The 17,004-nt window shown below is 41.1% G+C and overlaps 1 protein-coding gene across 6 annotated transcripts in view; it reads right to left on the reverse strand.

Annotated features, from left to right (window-relative positions):
• Positions 1-288: 288 nt before the first annotated feature.
• KCNC2 (potassium voltage-gated channel subfamily C member 2) overlaps positions 289-17,004 on the reverse strand; it is a gene marked incomplete at both ends in the record, with an annotated part of 110,525 nt that continues 93,809 nt past the window's right edge. The window contains 4 exons of one of the 6 annotated variants that reach the window (XM_082013972.1): positions 3,506-3,642; positions 7,535-7,702; positions 9,647-9,778; positions 10,105-11,035. In XM_082013972.1, the coding sequence (XP_081870098.1) occupies positions 3,506-3,642; positions 7,535-7,702; positions 9,647-9,778; positions 10,105-11,035 (1,368 nt within the window). Of the gene's footprint in view, positions 1,653-2,728; positions 2,791-3,505; positions 3,643-7,534; positions 7,703-9,646; positions 9,779-10,104; positions 11,036-17,004 lie in introns of those variants that run through there. The other 5 variants (XM_082013974.1, XM_082013976.1, XM_082013975.1 and 2 more) reach the window with 5 other exon arrangements.

Consider the following 17,004-nt stretch of genomic DNA (forward strand, 5'->3'; position numbering starts at 1 on the left):
TGGGAAAACTCAGTACACTGAGCTTTCGTGGTACGTCACAATAACACATTTTCAAAAACCTGAAAAGTTCTTGATCCTGTTTTCTGGAATATTTCTTACATTCCAGCACCTTTTTCAAAATACTGCAGTTAACAGCCTCTCAGATCATGTGTGCAGCCGTACTAGCTCCCTCACCCCTCTCAGACACTCTGCTCACATATTCAGGGATTTCACTGGTTGCCCCAAATACAGTATTGGATTAGGAGTTTTAATCATCCACTTACCACCTCCTTTTTAGGTTGACTTCACACCAGGATGAAATAAAACTGCCTTGAGTCTTCTAATATCTAGCATAATTACAACCTTTGCATGAGGCATGGGGTCATTAACAAGAAGGCAGATTTTTAAGTTGTTTTACAAGCCAGCTCATGCTAGTCTTTGAATTGGCTCCTCGTGTACCCCAGGAAACTGGTTTGAGAATTGGGATGGCCAGTGGCAGGCAGGGGACCGATACAGCTAAAGAAAGCGCATGAGCCACTTCAGAAGATACGTTCCAAGTTCCTCCCCAGGTCTTTTGCCTTTTATTCTCCAATTCAGGTATTACATTTCCACTGGTTTCCACCAGGATTGTGCATGCACCTTGACATGTTCACAGAAGTTCCACGATACAGAGTTTCACAACTGGGACAGGTCCCTACAATCGGGACACCAGGGTGACAAAACAGATTCTGGAGAATTTCCCACTGAATAGGATGGAGAGAACATAATTACCACATTGTAGCACTACAATGCCTCATAAACATAGAATAGACTAGGTCCATTTACCACAAAAATCACAGAAAGTAACTGATCAAAGAATATATCTTTTATGTAAAATATACATTTGTAGGATATAATTTTAATACAACTTTTATACTTACTGATGTTGGGTTTGCAACACTGAATTAAAAAAAAAAAAAAAACAAAATAGTCTTGCTGCCAGAATTTTATTTCTCATAATACTTATAGTTTGAGGTAACAATGAAAGAAGACTGTGTGCTGTGAACAAAGTCAGTGATGTTTGTCTGCAGTCACACTTCTGTTATCAAAGTGAAAAGTAAACTTAAGCCTTGGCATGTACACTAGAATTCATACAAATATAGGTCATGGCAAACTGAGAAAGCAAGGACTTATGCAAACCTACTCTGTTCATATTTGTGACCTTTGCAAAATATACCATTATTATGACAGAAGTCAAGACAGATGTAGTTTACATCACTATCATTATTGTGTGTGTCTTTGTATGATCCACAGCACAACTTACTGCAGGAACCAGGAAGAATACACATGGGGGTGTGGGTCATTGCATGGAGCCTTAGCAATGATGACTTGAATTCAGCTTTCCTTGATATAGATAAAAACTGATATTCCATGCACACACGTTTTATTTACAGCTGACTCATCAACAGTGACTATTCACCCCTTCCTCTGGCAGCAGTAATTATAAGCAGTCTTTAATCTTCTTTAACAAGCTCTACTTCCCATGTAAAGTCTCAGTGACCTCCTCACGGCGTGAGTTGTTTATCAGGGCCCATTCAGCAGCAGCAGTCTCTTTCCAGTACAGTCCTTGGTATGGCTAAATTCCATTGTCCCTTTTTCAGCAGTCAAAAATCCATGATAAATTCTGTACAACACTGTAGTTAATATAACAGCAGCACCAGATATTATATTAATTCCTTTGCTAAAAGCTGTTTGCAATTATCTCTCTATTGACAATATTTTACCAAAACTAAATCGATGTACATCTCTAAATATCAGAAATGTATACTTTGATACATACATTATTGTACAAGAATTCTGACATGCAGGTCATGCTATTGGGCTAGGCTATATACAGAAGAACATGTTACATGGTCAACAATAAGTTATATTTCTTTTCCTAACAAAAAAAAAAAAAGACAATCAGGGATTATTCAACAATCTCATGGATCTCTTAAGATTTGGGTTGTTACAGTCTTTCCCATGTAGTTCTAGAACTCTATGGTTTATAGTAATTTTTCCTCACCAGCCCAGAACATAAAATTTGCCATTGCATTTGTCCTGTTGCATAAACAGAGGTTAATATTGAATGAAAAAGCCACTAGAGGAGATACAGTTTTAAAACTAACGAATGCTGGTTGCTAGAAGGAAGGCTGATGCAATAGGCAACCGGTCAGTACTGTAAAGCCGCTACTAAATCCCACTCAAAAAATCTTCGGAGTGCTCACATGAGTTAGTCTAGACAATACTAACTTGCACTTGAAAAATATAAATATTTGTATCTATACACATAAGTATAGTCCATATGAAAAAAAAGAGAAAAGGAGAAAAATGTCCTTAGTTAACCTTAAAAGAGAGGGGGCATTTTAACAGTATCTCTGTGCTTTATGGAGACAGATGGAGAATACAGTAGACAGGTTGCAAAACAGACAGACAAACAACATATAGGACAAAGCACCTCAAAAAACATTGACTGAAGAAATTTTTGCAGCTCATGAGCCAGAGGTATAAGGCTGGTCAAAAATCCGACTTGAGAACTATTACCCTCTTACAGTGGTACAAAAAAGCCCCCAATAATCTTCTCGATTTTACTTGGTACTCAGCCTCTGAAAATGTTGAAGAACCCTGGAGCAGAGAAATGACTACAGTACCAAGCAGCACTTGCTAGCTTAAAATTGCAAGTCTGGATGGCGTTTACCTTTCTTGCATGTTTTGTGCCTTCCCCAAGCCATTAAGAAAGAGATCTGGCTTCTGCTTGCGTGTAACCAGTAATGACAACCTCTTTGCAGTTATCTGTGTGCAAACAACCGGAGACATTCAGAACTCTGATACAGCAATCCAGTACCAAAGTAAGTTAATCACAAAATAAAGCCATTTATAAACAAGTAGATCATTAAAAAAATAAAGGAAAAGGTTAAACAAAGAAGAACAATCCCACATGCAGACCAGTTTATCAGTGCTTTCATTTCAGCAGGATGGTACAATGTGAGAACACACATCCAGAGCCCTCTGTGGTCTCCACGATCGGCAACACTGCTTGTCAGGTGATGGAGACAGGATGGTCCATGCAAATGAGCAGACCCAAGTCACATTGTGTGCAACCAAGACACGATTCCAGACATCTTCAGAATGGATTAGAGTCACAAGAAATGGAGGTTCAATGGAGTGACTGATAATTAGTTGGAAGCACATTATTTTAAGTACATCTCCCTGAAAATATGCTTATTTATTGAATATACTGGCCAACGGCATCCACTACCTGTCCTTTTTATTGCCATGGGAAAGTAGGACAATATAGTAGATAAAAGGAGAAGCGCTACCTTACATAATCTTTAGAAGCCAAGATAAAAATCTTCAGCTACCCAAGTGGCATTTCTTACTACTGACGCTTATATTATGCAGGAGTTATACCATACTTGTGGAGCCTATGCTTAATGCTACATTTGTTTCCCATATGTGGTAAACAATATTTGAGTTAATACTATGTAGTCGATTGATGCCATCTGGTTTACAAGATGGAAGGGATGGGAGACCGAGAGCGCCTTAGAGGACAAGGTGAGCTGTAGGGTGATGTTACTGGAGACAGTCGCAGAGCATTGCCTGTCAAGCCAGCTATGTTGTTTAAGCTTCGAGATTTTTCGTAGCCTTGTATGAGAAAATGCACAGACATCAGTTGAATTCAGCCAAAAAAATAGACAAAGACAAACAATACAATGTAATGTAATCCAAGGACCTATCTGGGACTCAGAGGGAATCTGCCTGCAAAAGAACTCAATGCTGAAAGACATTACTACCAAAACATATTAATAAATTAAATTATTTACAAATTAATGCAGCTACTCTTTCCCAGAAAATTAAACAGACCATCACACAAGAGGTCTGACCTGCTCTTCCACATCCCATCTTGCACTCAGTGCCGCGCTGTTGGCTTCCGCAGGGTTGCACAGAGTGCAAGATAAAGGATCCCAACAGGGTTACTGGGTGAGCTATCTGGCTAAGCATAATCAAAAACCCATTAAGACAGACTTAGAGTTATAAAAACTCTGCAAAACCCAAGTCCTAATAAAGGATGAGTTTTCTTTAAAAATAAATAAAATAAAAACCAGATAAAATTGCATACAGTATCTGTAAATCACGTCTGCAGAGGATTGAATGATACTATGGGAAAGAAGCTCCATCTTCAGAAATATTAACCCTAAGGCTTTGTGTCTAGTATTAGAGTATAATAAGATAGCAGAGTTCGACATATTTGCAAATGCCTCCTGATTGGCAAATTTAAAACACCATATCTGTGCTGGTTCTCCAGCTGACTCAAATGAAATAAATTGTATTAATCCCCATAAGCAAATAGTAAATAATTAATCATTAAATGAGGCAACCACATAATGCTTCACAATTTGGAGGGAACATTGCACTTGCAGAAATTTCTCTTTGCACACACTGTGAGCTCTAGCTACCTGCTTTTTGCTACATATAGATTGTTTTCACCATGTTGAAGCTATGCTGTAAAATGTTTGACAAGCATTGCTGTTCACTGCCTCACTTTTTTGATACTCAAATATTTTCAATAGCACCTGAATAATTCCACTTATGAAGAAAGGAATCAACCCATCGGTCTGGAGAGAGACAAAGGAAATACAGTGAAGATGAAGACGAACAGGACCTCACTCCTCAAGTACGCAGATACATGCTTCACTGCAAGCATGAGAAGTCCCATTGATTTCAGTGGCACTATCTATTTCCTTGAAGACAAGTAGGTGCCTAAGCATTTGGCAGGTTAAGACACTCAGGTATAAATTACCTACATGGAAATACTGAGGCTTTTCCCACAGAAACTATAAAATGCCAATGACAAGACAGCTAAACATCACACAGGATGTCACCAGACATTTTTTTTCTTATTGAAACAGTTACTGGCTCAAATTCCAGATCTCCAGATAACAGACAGTTAACAGACAGTTGTTAGCAGCTTCAAGAAAAATCGTATCTTAGTTTCTCCCCTAACGACAATTAACATATTTCTTACCTACTAAGAATTGCACACTGTAAAACTATAGTCAAAGCAAATGTATAACCTCATGTCTGCTAAACCTTTGTACAATGTTATCTCCAGATTGCAAAGGCATGCTGGTATGTGATGCTTCACAGACTTCTGATACATTTCAAAAACAGCCTTCAGTTTCTGAGTTTCTATCAGTATTTACACGGATTAGAAAGAATCATGTTTGAAAGGGGAATAGACGGGAAGCACAATGCTAGGATATATATTTAACTTCCCCTGTAAACATAAAGCTTACCAAAAAAAATCAAAATAATAAGGTAGCTTTTTTTTTTTTACAGAGAAACTAGGAAACTATTTTTAAAAAATATTTTTCCTGCTACTTTTCTAATGATAAAAGCAAAGAACTGATAGAGGAAGATGGCAAAGATGACAAAGAAAACAGGAACTCCTAAAAAATGAAAACCAGATACACAAGATGAATAGAGATAGAGGCATGATCCAAAACCAGCACTTTCCAGGTATTTCAGTAGGGTTTGGATCACCTCTGAATCTGTATCATCTTAGAGATGGAGATAAGGTGCTAATGCGAAAAAGCTCCGAATAAATGATCATTGAACACAACCAAGAACCAACCAAGGAACAAGTCAAACAAGAAAGATGTACCAAAAAAAAGAAAGGGAAAAAATAAAACGGAAAAGTAATAGACTTGATGTGTGAATTAAATTCAAGTATTCAAAACCATTCGGATGCTACTTGAAGATGTTTTCTGTCTATGAGCTAAGTCCCATACTCTGTATACAATAAACTTCAAAGCCAGTGGCTAAAACATTTCAGCCAAGACTAAGGTTATCATCAGAGCCAGCCAAAGACCACATTTCTCATTGAGAAACTGTCAGTTCTTAACTCAAGCCCCATTTTTCTAGTAAAAACTATGATTTTCTCTTGAATATAGATTCTGAAATGAAAATGCTCACGTGGTCTCAGTATAAAATATGTTTTATTGTTATATGAGTATGTCTTTAGTGGCTAATGGGTAACTTCTTCTATTATTTCTGATCTGTTCCAATTATGGCTACTGCTAAGTGAACAGCACTCAAATGTTTATACTAACATTTCTAAAAGAAGTCAAGAACCTTATCTTGCAAGATGCCATGGCAATTTGCCTTATTCAGGTGTTCTTGGCCTACTCAAAAGACTGGACCCTTACCACTGGAGATATTGTAAATAATCCTAGTTGTTGAGAAGGCAGTGAGAGATATACACTCAGTGGAAAGCATCCTAAATCTGTGTAAAAACATGTTTGCAATGAAGTCGCATTTAATCTAAACATTATATATAGGAATATGTAAAACACAGGAGCATAGAGACCATCATACACCTTACAAATACCACATGCATCAACCTCTGGTTGCATACCTGCTTTCACAAGTACAACCTACTGAGCTCATGCTGCTGAAATGTAAAAAGAGCATTTGCAGAATAACCAGAGAGAAGTCCTTTAGTGTCTATGTCTGGCTAGGATAGCCATGTTTGCTGTACACAAAGCAAGTTAAAAAAAAAAAGGGGTGGAGCAGAAAAACCTCAGCCAAAAATGTTTGTCCAGCACCACATGGCTAGTGCAGGTGAACTCTGAGGTGAACAACTGCACATCAGCACTCAGGAATGCAAAAAATGTCGGAATGATACAATTTGCCAAGAAACCAAAGCAATTTTTATCTAAGGAAATAGCAAGATTACCACTGGCATTGCTGATTTGGGGTCTATGTCCTGAGGTTGGGTTTCCAGCCACAGCTAGCTGTGGCTAGGATAGCCCCACCATCAGTCTCCTGGGTGATACGTACAACAGCAGAAGGTTTTGCAAACTCTGCCTGGGGCAAATCAATCCTACTGAACAGTGAGTAATCAGATTTGAAGAGGCTGAATAACTAGAAAGGCATTTTAGCACCTTGCAAGATCAAACATTGTTTATTGTAGTTGAATTCTGGTTGGGGTAGACGGTCACCTCTTAGCATCAGTGGTGTGCTACAAAGAGGAAGCAATTTGTGGCACTATAAACCCAAACTTTTCTTTGAAAGAAATCTAAATAGCATCTCCTATGATATGCTTTGATGTTGTATACTTCTGACATTTCAACCTCTTAAGTGTAATTTATTCAGCTGTAAGTTTTACTAAGTTCCTAACTGCAGACCAAAGTTATTAAATAACTACTTTGTCTTTTAGAATGACAAATGGTATTGAGTGATGAGTGGCTGGATGAGCAAGGTCTGAACTGCAGGCTTTTCCATTAAAGGTAACAGACAAGTGAAGACACAAGTGAAGTGAGTGTCCAACATCAAGCACATTTTGTGAAGACTAAAGGAGATGAGTGTTTCTAAAAGGAAAATAAGAAAACAATGACTAGGGATAAAGAAAAAAGATAGATTGTGAGTACAGTCTTTCCTCTGAGAGCATTGTGCACAACATTTTACTCTAAGCTTGCTTTTCACAAGCACATCGCTTAGCAACCTTTTATGATCTAATGAAAGAAGTCCATACCTTTCCTGATCCCTCCATCAGTAGCACACGTGTAATCACCTGTTGTCAGTAGGAAACATGTTCCCCCTCTTCTGTTTTTGTCTCTGGTACTAGAGCGTCTGATGGGAGGGAGCCTTTCACCAGGTGAGAGTGGCTGCTCACTTCCTGCACTGTCTTCACCTGATAACACTGGTTAAAGCACCATGCCCATTTACAGACAATAATGAATGAAGAAATGAGACATCACAAAGAGCTTATGCTGAATGCCGGATATTCCCATCACTCAAAAATCGTTATAAGGTAAATCATTAGAAGAAAACAAGATCGCAATTCACCATTAATCAGTACAAAATGGCAAAAAATAATATTTTTTTTATTCGAGAACAAATGATCTTTTGACTTTCCTGCTCTTCTTTTATATAAAGTTCAACTAAACTAACATGAAATAAGAAATAATCAAATCAAGGCTCGGTTAGCTGGCTATTACGGACTGTAACTTTTCAGAGTACAGTCAGCCTTGGATATTTCAAACAAGTATTTACTCTTTTGGCTATACTTTTTGCTGAACAAGAGGTCGTGTTAGTCATTTTTGCTTAGAATATGTTTTATAGCATATTTTAAAGACAATCCCTCCCCCAGAAGGGTTAAATTGTCAACATGTGGCACTAAAACCTGTTTAATAACACACTTAGCTTCCATTTCTATACTTGTAACACTTGCACTGCTGGTCAGCGTAAGTACCCCATTACATGCTGTCTTTGGTCTGTGTCGTTTATTTTGTCAAACAGCGGAACTCTTACCTCTCCTAATTTGGCACTCCCAAAAGACTCTCTCTTAAAATTATCTACTATTTCAGATTTGGGCCCCACTTCAAGAAAAAAAAATCTCTGCTGAGTACAGCACATAACAGGTAATGGCATGTCATTGACTTCAGCTTTACCTTTGCATTTAAACCTGTCTGTCTGAACTGGTAATGCAAAGGGCTATATTCAGCCTTGAAGTTTTGCACAGAATTCCTGGTGACTCTAACAGCATTCTCTACCCGAAATAAAGCTACAGTGCACGATGTGAGCGGTGGCACTACTGAAGAGAAAGTTAACACTTTAAAATGCATCGTTTTTGCATATCTGCTTTCTCTCTGACTTCAAGGATTATAACACCTTGTAAATAAAGCTGCAGACACAGAGAAGTGTCTCTTTGCTCTGATCACACTGAGCCTCCTCCATTCTGGAATACCTTTAGTAGGACTGATGGTATGAAAAAGCTGTTATCATTAACACTTTAAAGATGTTGTCTGAAAGTGGGTATCAGTCAAAGCACTGTAAAACTAACTATATTCCACCCTCAGTGCGAGTCCTTTCAAGGGTTTTCGTCCTCTTAAATATATTTAGGATGTTCAAAAAGCTGCGTTAACTTCGTGAATGCTCACTCAGAGACTGAAGCCAAGCTTCTTTGAACATAAATGCTATTCAGTAACAGAGCAACAGACCAAAGAAGACGGATATTGTTCAGAGACCGATTTTCCAGACTCTTCTTTTTAAAAAAATAAATTTCAATTATTGAATGACACCAGTCATGGGTGGTTTTGCTCTTGTTATTGTTTAGCAGCTTTCCAACAGGAGTCTAATGACTGGTATGTGAGTTTTGTAATCAGATCATGCTTAGCTTAAGAATAAATACATTCAAGAAACAAACAAAAATACCCTCCCTGCTAAAAAATTTGGTTTAATTATACTGAGAGGTAAAATTTACTCTTTAATTTGAAGAGATATGGAATATGGGGCAGTGGCTTGGAGGGGCAGAGGCTGTCATTTGCTATGCATTATCACAGTGATTAGCACAAAATACTCCTTATAAATCATTTGGAACTCTAACAAATAAGGTAATAGAAATCATAAAAATCAACACTAATAACAATGATGTCGCTAGGGGCTGTCATTTTCATTTTTCTTGGCAAACTTTACCTCAGCTATGCTACTATCATTCATTAATAGTAAATATCATGCAATGTCTCATCTAACACAGACAAAAAAGGTTCTTCTAGCCAGGGAAGCAGAATGCCAAATGGAAAGAAAGATAGAAAGAGAATTTCTTCTTATTTCCTTTGAGTGCTGGGCTTTTGATGTAAAGCACCTGCTCCTTTTAAATGACTGCTTCTTTGTAGGATCTTGCTTAACAGGCCACGATGTGGCACAGGCAAAGCTGACACAAGAGACAGACACTGAGGCAAAACACCATGGAGTCCAACAGGGTGGGACACGGTGGCTGCTCAAATTGTCACAATCATGCAGAAAAACAAGAAACATCCATACGACGCAACAAACAACAGGCAAAAGAAAAGGTTGATATCATCAGCAGGAAAGCATTCTCAACAGAGCAAGCAAAACTGTATAGACCAGCTACATAGAGGTTTGGGAACATCGCTATACCTATTTTGTCCTCTATGAGACTGACACACGCAAACACTGGAGGGGAGAAGGGTGGGAGCTACATCTTCTCCTGGCAGAAAGACTGGCTGCTTTCTGACCCTGACCAAACATACTGGTCTATAAAGTGCTTTCAGAGGACATGCATTTCCAGTGGGGTCCTACCTGATGATCTGTTGTGCTCCATCAGCTGGTTGTCCTTGCCCAGGCAGATGTCCCCCTGTGTGCTATTGCAGGCCATGTTCAAGTCAGTCTTGCAGAAGGTGGGCGAGCTGGCTTGAGGAGCAGGAGGGATGTGCTTCTTCCGCTTCCTCGGCAGTTTCTGCTTTGCCATGGCCAGGGAGTAGTACATCCCAAAATTGTTAACAATCACAGGCACAGGCATGGCTATGGTGAGCACCCCCGCCAGCGCACACAGGGCTCCCACCAGCATGCCTGACCAAGTCCGTGGATACATATCCCCATATCCCAGGGTGGTCATGGTGACTACAGCCCACCAGAAGCCAATAGGGATATTTTTGAACTGTGTGTGCTCACTCGCTGAGGGGTCATTAGGCTGGGCTCCCACCCGCTCTGCGTAGTAGATCATGGTGGCAAATATCAAAACACCGAGTGCCAGGAATATTATCAGCAGCAAAAACTCGTTGGTGCTGGCTCGCAGAGTGTGGCCCAGCACTCTGAGTCCCACAAAGTGCCGGGTCAGCTTGAAGATTCGCAGGATCCTCACAAACCTTACCACCCTGAGGAAACCAAGCACATCCTTAGCAGCTTTGGAGGAAAGCCCACTCAGGCCCACTTCTAGGTAAAAGGGCAGGATGGCCACAAAGTCAATGATATTCAAGAGGTTTTTGATGAATTCAAGTTTGTTGGGGGAAAAAACAACACGTACTAAAAATTCAAATGTAAACCACACCACGCAGACTCCTTCCACGTATGTCAGCGCAGGATCAGTCTCAATTTCATACTGTAGCACAGTTTCTGTCCCATTGACAACCTGCTCAGTTTTGTTTATAATGGTATTGAAAGCCTCATGCGTTTCCAGGCAAAAGGTTGTGATTGAAACTAGGATGAAGAACAAAGAGGCAAAGGCGATAAACTGAAACAGAAAGAGGGAAGAGAGACATCAGAACAACACAACTCTTCACATTAATACTAACAATGACAGTGATCATTATAAATCTTTTACTGATTCGTCCCCAAATGATTCACAAATTTGTATGTATAAAAATTTGTATCTAAGCCAGAGGAGAGCAGAAGACAGCTCACACATGTAGGCCAGGGGTCTGGGAGCAGGGAAAGTCTTGGTGATAGACACCATGACAGGCTGCAACTCATTCAGAAAGTGGCAAAAAATTCTTTAATCCATGCTAAATCATCTGAATTCCACTCAGTTGTCAACAGCCTCCATACACACCAATTGCAGCAAAATTTAAGGCTGTCCACCTCTCACATAGTGGAAAACGGGGCTGACCCTAATGGTCTTGAGATTATGGTTCAGGAATCCACATCTGCCCTGAAGGGCACCTCAGAGGGTCCTAGTAACAAACACCGTGTTTCCTTTGGATTGTCAATGATTCACAAACACAGGATATTTACTGATAGAAAATGCCTTCCATGTTACAGGTAGAGTTGGTTGCACAGCCTGTTTAGTTGGCAGTCATCCATCACTCATACTCTTAAGCAGAACTAAGAGTCAACCAACAGAACCTCTCTCACTGCAGTGGCAGAGCTTTGCCAGTGTGTTAGGATTCACAATCCTGCTATCAAACTTGCAAATACAGGACAATCTGAACAAATGGGGAAATACAAATTCAATTCTAGTAGAGGCACATGGATAGATAAAATACAGTTAAATAACCTGGAGACAGCTCTCTCAGAGGATTCTTAAGGACTTAAAAAACATTTACTGCCTGATATTCAACTCAGTCATGACAGTCAAGCATTGAAGAAAAGAGAATGTCCAGGACAGGATCTTACAAAAATTAACACTGAGCCAAATAGCTGGAAGGGGATATAAATTTTCTTACGCCCAGTATAACATGCCAAATGAAAAAGTGTTTTGAGGGCAGTTGTTCCTTTGCTACAACGGTCAACTTAAGTGACAATACTTTACCACCATGTTAGCATTCTAACAGCACTGGCATGGTGGATGAATAGACAATGTGTTTCAATGCCTCCCTGGGCCAGGGTTTATAACATGTTATCAATGTGCTTGTTATTCTGGATTTTCAGCTTAATAGACATTTTATAGCCGGTATTATCCTGGAAAAAAACTTTCTGAAGACACAGATTTTCGAAGGTGTTAGGGGCCCAAAGAGAGAAAAAGATGCCTAAAGAGGCTTTTGGAAGTATCTAGTGTCTATGTGCTTCCTTACGTATCTAACAGCTTGAAATCATACCATTGCATGATATCAAGAAAGAAACATTTCTTTCCAAATGGCAGCAAATGACTAACTCTTTTGGCTTTGGATCTTTATAATTTTAAACTGTCATTTGCTAATAAAACAAAAATATATCATAGGGATCTCAGAGCTTGAGCCAGACTCTTCATCCTTTTTCATACTGTTTATTTTAGTAAATAAACTTAATGTATTCTATGTTTCCCTTAATACTACTTACAAATCACTCAGAGAATCGCTCTTTTAATGTTAATCCCCAACCTGAAACTGAGTACCTTAAGGAAGCCCAGCAAGAAGAAAAAAAATTTCCTATCTTCTACAACCAGCCTACTGGAAAAGGCAGCTTAGAGTCCAGGTCCCAGTGGCACACGCAAGAGAAAATGTGGCAGCAAGATGCTGGCATGTTACCATACCAAAATCTTGAATCTCACTGAAAAAATCTAGTTACAAGGGAGACAGAACAGCAGCCATAAGCAAGAATCCCCCTGTTCCATCACTTTAATCCAGGCTGCAACATTGCAGGAAAACTGATATTGTGTACTTTGGGTATCAATCACCAAATTTAGTATCAGCACACAGATTTAGTATTGTGTGCCACAGGACTTCATCTGGGCTGGTACAACACTGAACGGTTGCATTTTCTAACACAAAACATTTGTCCTGGTTTCAGCCAGGATAGAGCTGGTTTTCTTCACAGAAGCCAGTGTGAGACTGTTTTGGATTTGGGATGAGAAATTGTTGATAATGTTTTGGGTTGTTGCTGAGCAGTCAAGGACAGTCCAGCTTCTTGTGCTGGCCTGCCAGCGAGCAGGCTGGGAGTGCACGGGGAGCTGGGAGGGGACACAGCTGGGACAGCTGACCCAGACTGGCCAAAGAGATATTCCCTACCATCCGACGTCATGCCCAGTACATAAACTGGAGTTGGCCGGGGGGCGGAAATCGCTGCTCGGGGACGGGCTGTCGATCACGGGGTGGTGAGCAATTGCTGTATTGGGCCTCACTTGTTCTTGTACATTCCTTTGTTGGTATTATCATTGTTGTTCCCTTCTTTCTTTCTGTCCTATTAAACCGTGTTTATCTCAACCCAGGAGGTTTTTTTTCCCAATTCTCTTCCCCGTCCCACTGTGGGAGGGGGAGTGAGTGAGCGGCTGCGTGGTGCTTAGTTGTCGGCTGGGGCTAAACCACGACAACATTCTAACACAAAATGTTGTCTCTACAACCGGCAGAGAGAATTGCTTTTATTCTGAGAAACAAGTTTAAATTGCAATGCAGGTCTGGCAAATTTATTATATTCAGACTCAGAAGATAGATCTATCTATCAAAAAAACCCATACATCTACCTATGTCAGACATTTGCAGCTTGTTTATGGCTTCCTTTCCTCAATCAATAAAAAAAAGTTATTACACCAAGCCCCTCAATTACAAATGCTGTAAATCTGTTATCTTTCAGAAATGACTGACTCAGGGACTGAACTGCACACTTACCATCCAGTCTGAACTTCTAGTCATGAGCTAAGCAAACCATCTTACACTGCCTGGCTGATTTTTACCAAACAGGCTTTTCTGCCTTTGCCTTAACTACAAAATCACTGCACGTTCATAGCTCATTTATTCCTGGCACCTGACACCAACGTACACGAAAAAGTCTCAGTCTTGTCTCAGACAACTGGAGTCAGCAAATACAAGCAGATTTATATAATCTAAGTGAATTAATCTCAGCAGATCTTTGCAAAATCTCTCCATAACATGGAGAGAGAATTTATCAGTCTCTAAGCCACTGGTGGGCTAAGAATGACCCTTGAAATGCTCCTGGTGCATCCTCCAGCATCCTTCAACACAGTGAAGGAGAGAAGAACCAAACAAATCTGTGGAGGTTGAAGATCACTGAAGCTAAACCAGCACTGCAGTTTATGATCTAGGTGGGAAGTTTTAATAGATAAAATATTGGGCAATCTCTTTAACAGCAACACTTTGGTGATTTCCGGCAACTGTGAACATTTTTGTCTGAAAAGAAGAGAAAATTACATTCAACCTGGCCAAACTAAAATTTACCAACAACTCAGATATAATAAGGATTAAATGTGCATTCAACAGTGCACTGAATCTAATAGTATGTAAATAATTAGCACTTGTTTCTGGGCTGCATTTCAGAAAGAGAGTCCATTTGGGTTCACATCCTTCCTAAAAAAATGCCAAATACCAAGGGATTAACTACAGGTAGTACTGCCTGACAAGCTATTTATTACTGTTTTGCTCAACACTGACACTGTGAAAGGCCACTGTGCACCTGGCACTCAGCACTTGGCAAAGCATATTGAAATTTTAACCACGCATCTACATTCAACGGCACTTTATTAGCCCTAAAGGAAAATGACATTCAGTCATTTCCAAAATCTGCTGAGTATCCTACTCTGTTATGCCAAAGGCAATCATCTTTCAGAAGTTAGAACAAAGGCAAGAAAAAAATATCAATCTGGTGACAGATTTCTTGATAATCCTGCAATTTCCATTCACAGCAATGAAAAACAATGAGATGCAGACATTTTGCCATGCACACAATTGCATAGACATCACCGATTTGGAGCAAAGACACTTGTGCCTTTTATCTCTTGTTGCATTTTGTTTTAAACTGTAAATGCCTTGGATCAGGACATTCTGGACAGAGCTTGCACAGCACCTAGCATGATGAAACCTCATACATAAAGATGACCTACAATGCTATTGCAATACTCAGAGAGTTCAGAGAAAATGCAGGAAAATGCAATGTCCCACGCAAGAAGGAACATTTTATCAGTCAAAGAAAAATGCTTAGGAATTTACTTTACATTAACAAAGATTTTTCCTTAATATTATATTACATAATACTAGGCAATGTGTTGAAAAGACTCTAACAGTTTTTTCACAAACAGTTGTAATGATAGAAATGAAATTAAGTCATGTGCTATCCTCAATTTATGCTATCCTTCTTTTTCATCCTAATTCCATCTTCTCTCATTTTGAAGGTAATGAGCCTCTAAAAAACACATCCATTTTTGTTCATGTGGGCAAGCACCACATTTCAGACAAAGTCAGCACAGATCCAAGCTCCCAGATTCTCTGGTGGATAGGACCAACCAAGTTCTCTTCCTCAGTCCTGTTCATGTCCACAATAATTGGGGTACCACACACAACTTTTGGGTGTTTTGTTTATGAAGCACTGTGGTGGGTTGACCTTGGCTAGATGTTGGGTGCCCATCAAGCCACTCTATCACTCTGCTCCTCAGCTGGACAGGGGAGAGAAAATATAAGGAGAAGCTTGTGGGTCGAGAGAAGGACAGGGAGAGATCATTCAGCAATTACATCATGGGCAAAACAGACTCAACTTGGGGAAATAAGTTTATTGCCAATCAAAATCAGAGTTGGATAATGAGAAATAAAACCAAAACTTAAAACACCTTCCCCACACCCCTCCCTTCTTCCTGGGCTTAACTTTGCTCCCGATTTCTCTCCCTCCTCCCCGCAAGCGGCGCAGGGGGACGGGGAATGGGGGTTGTGGTCAGTTCATCACATGTTGCCTCTGCCGCTCCTTCCTCCTCAGGGGCAGGACTCCTCACACTCTGCCCCTGCTCCAGTGTGGAGTCCCTCCCACCTGAGACAGTCCTCCACCAACTTCTCCCATGTGAGTCCTTCCCACAGGCTGCAGTTCTTCATGAACTGCTCCAGCCTGGGTCCCCTCACGGGTGCCGACCTTCAGGAACAGACTGCTCCAGCGTGGGTCCCCCACAGGGTCACAAGTCCTGCCAGCAAACCTGCTCCAGCGTGGGCTCGTCTCTCCATGGGGCCACAGGTCCTGCCAGGAGCCTGCTCCAGCGTGGGCTTCCCATGGGGTCAGGGCCTCCTTTGGGCATCCCCCTGCTCTGGCGTGGGGCCCTCCCCGGGCTGCAGGTGGAGATCTGCTCCCCCGTGGAGCTCCATGGCCGCAGGGGCACAGCCGGCCTCACCACGGGCTTCCCCAGGGGCTGCCGGGGAACCTCTGCTCCGGCGCCTGGAGCCCCTCCTGCCCCTCCTGCTGCTCTGGCCTGGGGGTCTGCAGGGCTGTTCCTCTCTTATCTTCTCACTCCTCTCTCCGGCTGCAATTGCTGTGTGCTGGTTTTTTTCCCCTTCTTAACTATGTTACCCCAGAGGCGCTGCCACTGTCGCTGACGAGCTCGGCCTTGGCCAGCGGCAGGTCCATTTTGGAGCCGGCTGGCACTGGCTCTACTGGACACAGGGGAAGCTTCCAGCAGCTTCTCACAGAACCTGCCCTTTGTATTGGGTCTGGCTGAGATGGAGTTAATTTTCCCCACGGCAGCCCTCACAGCGCTGTGCTTTGTACAAGGCAGCTGGAAAGGTGCTGGTAACACACCAGTGTTTCGGCTACTGCTGAGCAGTGCTGGCACAGCATCAGGGCTGTCTCTGCAACGTTCCCCCACCAGTAGGCTGGGGGTGGGCAAGATCTTGGGAGTGGACACAGCCAGGACAGCTGACCCCCACTGGCCAAAGGGATATTCCATACCATATGCCATCGGCCCAGCAATAAAAGCTAAGAGAAAGGAGGAGGAAGGAGGGCGTTTGTTAGTTACGATGTTTGTCTTCCAGAGCAACCGCTCCGCGTACAGAAGTCCTGCTTTCTGGGAAGCGGCTGGAT

The sequence above is a fragment of the Phaethon aethereus genome, assembly GCF_964289735.1.
Source record: "Phaethon aethereus genome assembly, chromosome: 1".
Taxonomy (NCBI): domain Eukaryota; kingdom Metazoa; phylum Chordata; class Aves; order Phaethontiformes; family Phaethontidae; genus Phaethon; species Phaethon aethereus.